The sequence below is a fragment of the Cupressus sempervirens genome, chromosome 10, assembly GCF_028749045.1.
Source record: "Cupressus sempervirens isolate cs-2001-9-10 chromosome 10, ASM2874904v1, whole genome shotgun sequence".
Classification (NCBI taxonomy): domain Eukaryota; kingdom Viridiplantae; phylum Streptophyta; class Pinopsida; order Cupressales; family Cupressaceae; genus Cupressus; species Cupressus sempervirens.
The window spans coordinates 174461457-174463221 of NC_143127.1; the positions used below are offsets into that span (position 1 = coordinate 174461457).

A 1765-nucleotide genomic window follows, 5' to 3' on the forward strand; every position below is an offset into this window, starting at 1 on the left:
GCATCATGGCATTCTAGCTTAGCTTAGCTTTCATTTTTACATGTAGCTTAATCTCACATAGCTTAATAATGGTATTGTAACACTCTCATCCATACTTAGGATAGCTGCACTTTTCATATTCATGAACTAGCTTAGTCTTTATTTGCATTGCATCCTTGAGGAACTCCTTGGGACATTTGCATTCTTGCATCTTGTCTTTGGAACCTCTCATTGCATGGTTTACTAGCAAGAAGAGTATCTCTAAAGTTCATTTGAGAGCCTTCTTATTCTTGAAATATACTCTCTTGCACTCTGTGGATAAGGAGCTCTAAGACGGCATCCAAGCGTTCTGAACTCATGGAATCGTTTGGATAGAAGGGTTTAGAGTGTGACACTTTCGAGTGTACAACTTGTAGTCAAATTGGAACTCAAAGATAAAGAATAATAATATAATAGTTATTTTAGTTTAAAAACAAATACAAGCTAAAATAATAGCTACTTTGAGTTTTCAAATGAAATCAGCGATGCACATGTAAAGGTGATCTATGCAGATAATGAAATGAACAAATAGAAAAATCGACTAGATCAACCAATGAAAGGAAATACAAAGAGTAAAAAAGATTCAAAGCATGATCAATTTCAATAGAATACTAATGTAATGTTATTATTAATATCAAATCCGGTTCAATGGTTAGGAAATAAACTAGACATTATTGGACAACCTATAAGACCTTGTGAAGAAATGAAGTGATCAGGGTTTGGGTTTGAGCGCAGCCTTGAGCACCTCAAAAATTTAGATGTCTGTCTTGAATGACTTGCCCAGAATGTCATCTATTATGTTGCTTCCAAAGAGAGCAGATGGCACTGACATCATGCCTGCACTGGCATTGCCAAATGTAGAAATAGCAACAACCTCGTAACTATCTTCTGTATTCATTTGGTAATGGAGGAGTCCCTTAGGAAACATGAACAGATCTCCTGCGTAGAGGGTTTGCGTGAAGAGCTTTGTAGTGGTTTCGATGACTCCGACAAGGAGAGATTCGATGGTGAGATAGAGGAGCTCAGAAGCATGAGGGTGGGTATGAGGAGGGTTCACTGTCAAAACAAGGAACTGCAGCACCGCCATTGAGACACCATGCCTCGTTAGAGCAAGGAACTCCACCATGGACGCCTTTGTCACTTCCACTGCCATGAATGTGAAGATACTTCCTTCCAAATTTATTGATGTAAGAACCAAATTCTCTCAACAATGGCACTTCAGAAAATTTTACCCAAAAAAATATAGTAATAAAGTTTGAAAAGTCAGGACAAACGATATATTGCAAAATTTATTCCATTTAAATTAAAGTTGGAAATCATACATATCGACATTTTGATGAATTGAAACTGGTATCACATGTCATCATTACATAAGCACCATAATATTTCTATTCAATTGAAATTACATTGCCGATCAAATGACGTAAAGTATACACATCAAATAGGTGTCAATAGTATGCCGACCTCCATGTCAAACATAAAGAATCATGATTACGCCAAATGAGATAAATGTACGATAACATAAAACACATAGAATAACATGACATCAGACTTGTGGGCCCATCTACATGTGATCATGTCTTCAAGCCATCGAAATGTTGTACATCTACTATCATGAGACAAAAGAATGGCCCAAGCACTTTTACCGCTCAACCATATATTGATTAGCTCCTCGAGGATCTCTGGTTAAGAAGCATTACCCGACCTAGGCACAAGAAGGCTATCAACTTGGCACAATTTGATCAAA

The 1765-nt window shown here is 37.1% G+C and overlaps 1 protein-coding gene across 1 annotated transcript; it reads right to left on the reverse strand.

Annotated features, from left to right (window-relative positions):
* Positions 1-772: 772 nt before the first annotated feature.
* LOC149533197 (germin-like protein 9-3) lies at positions 773-1171 on the reverse strand. Its single transcript, XM_089805822.1, has one exon. The coding sequence runs from the start codon at positions 1169-1171 to the stop codon at positions 773-775; it is 399 nt and encodes a 132-aa protein (XP_089661948.1).
* Positions 1172-1765: the final 594 nt, after the last annotated feature.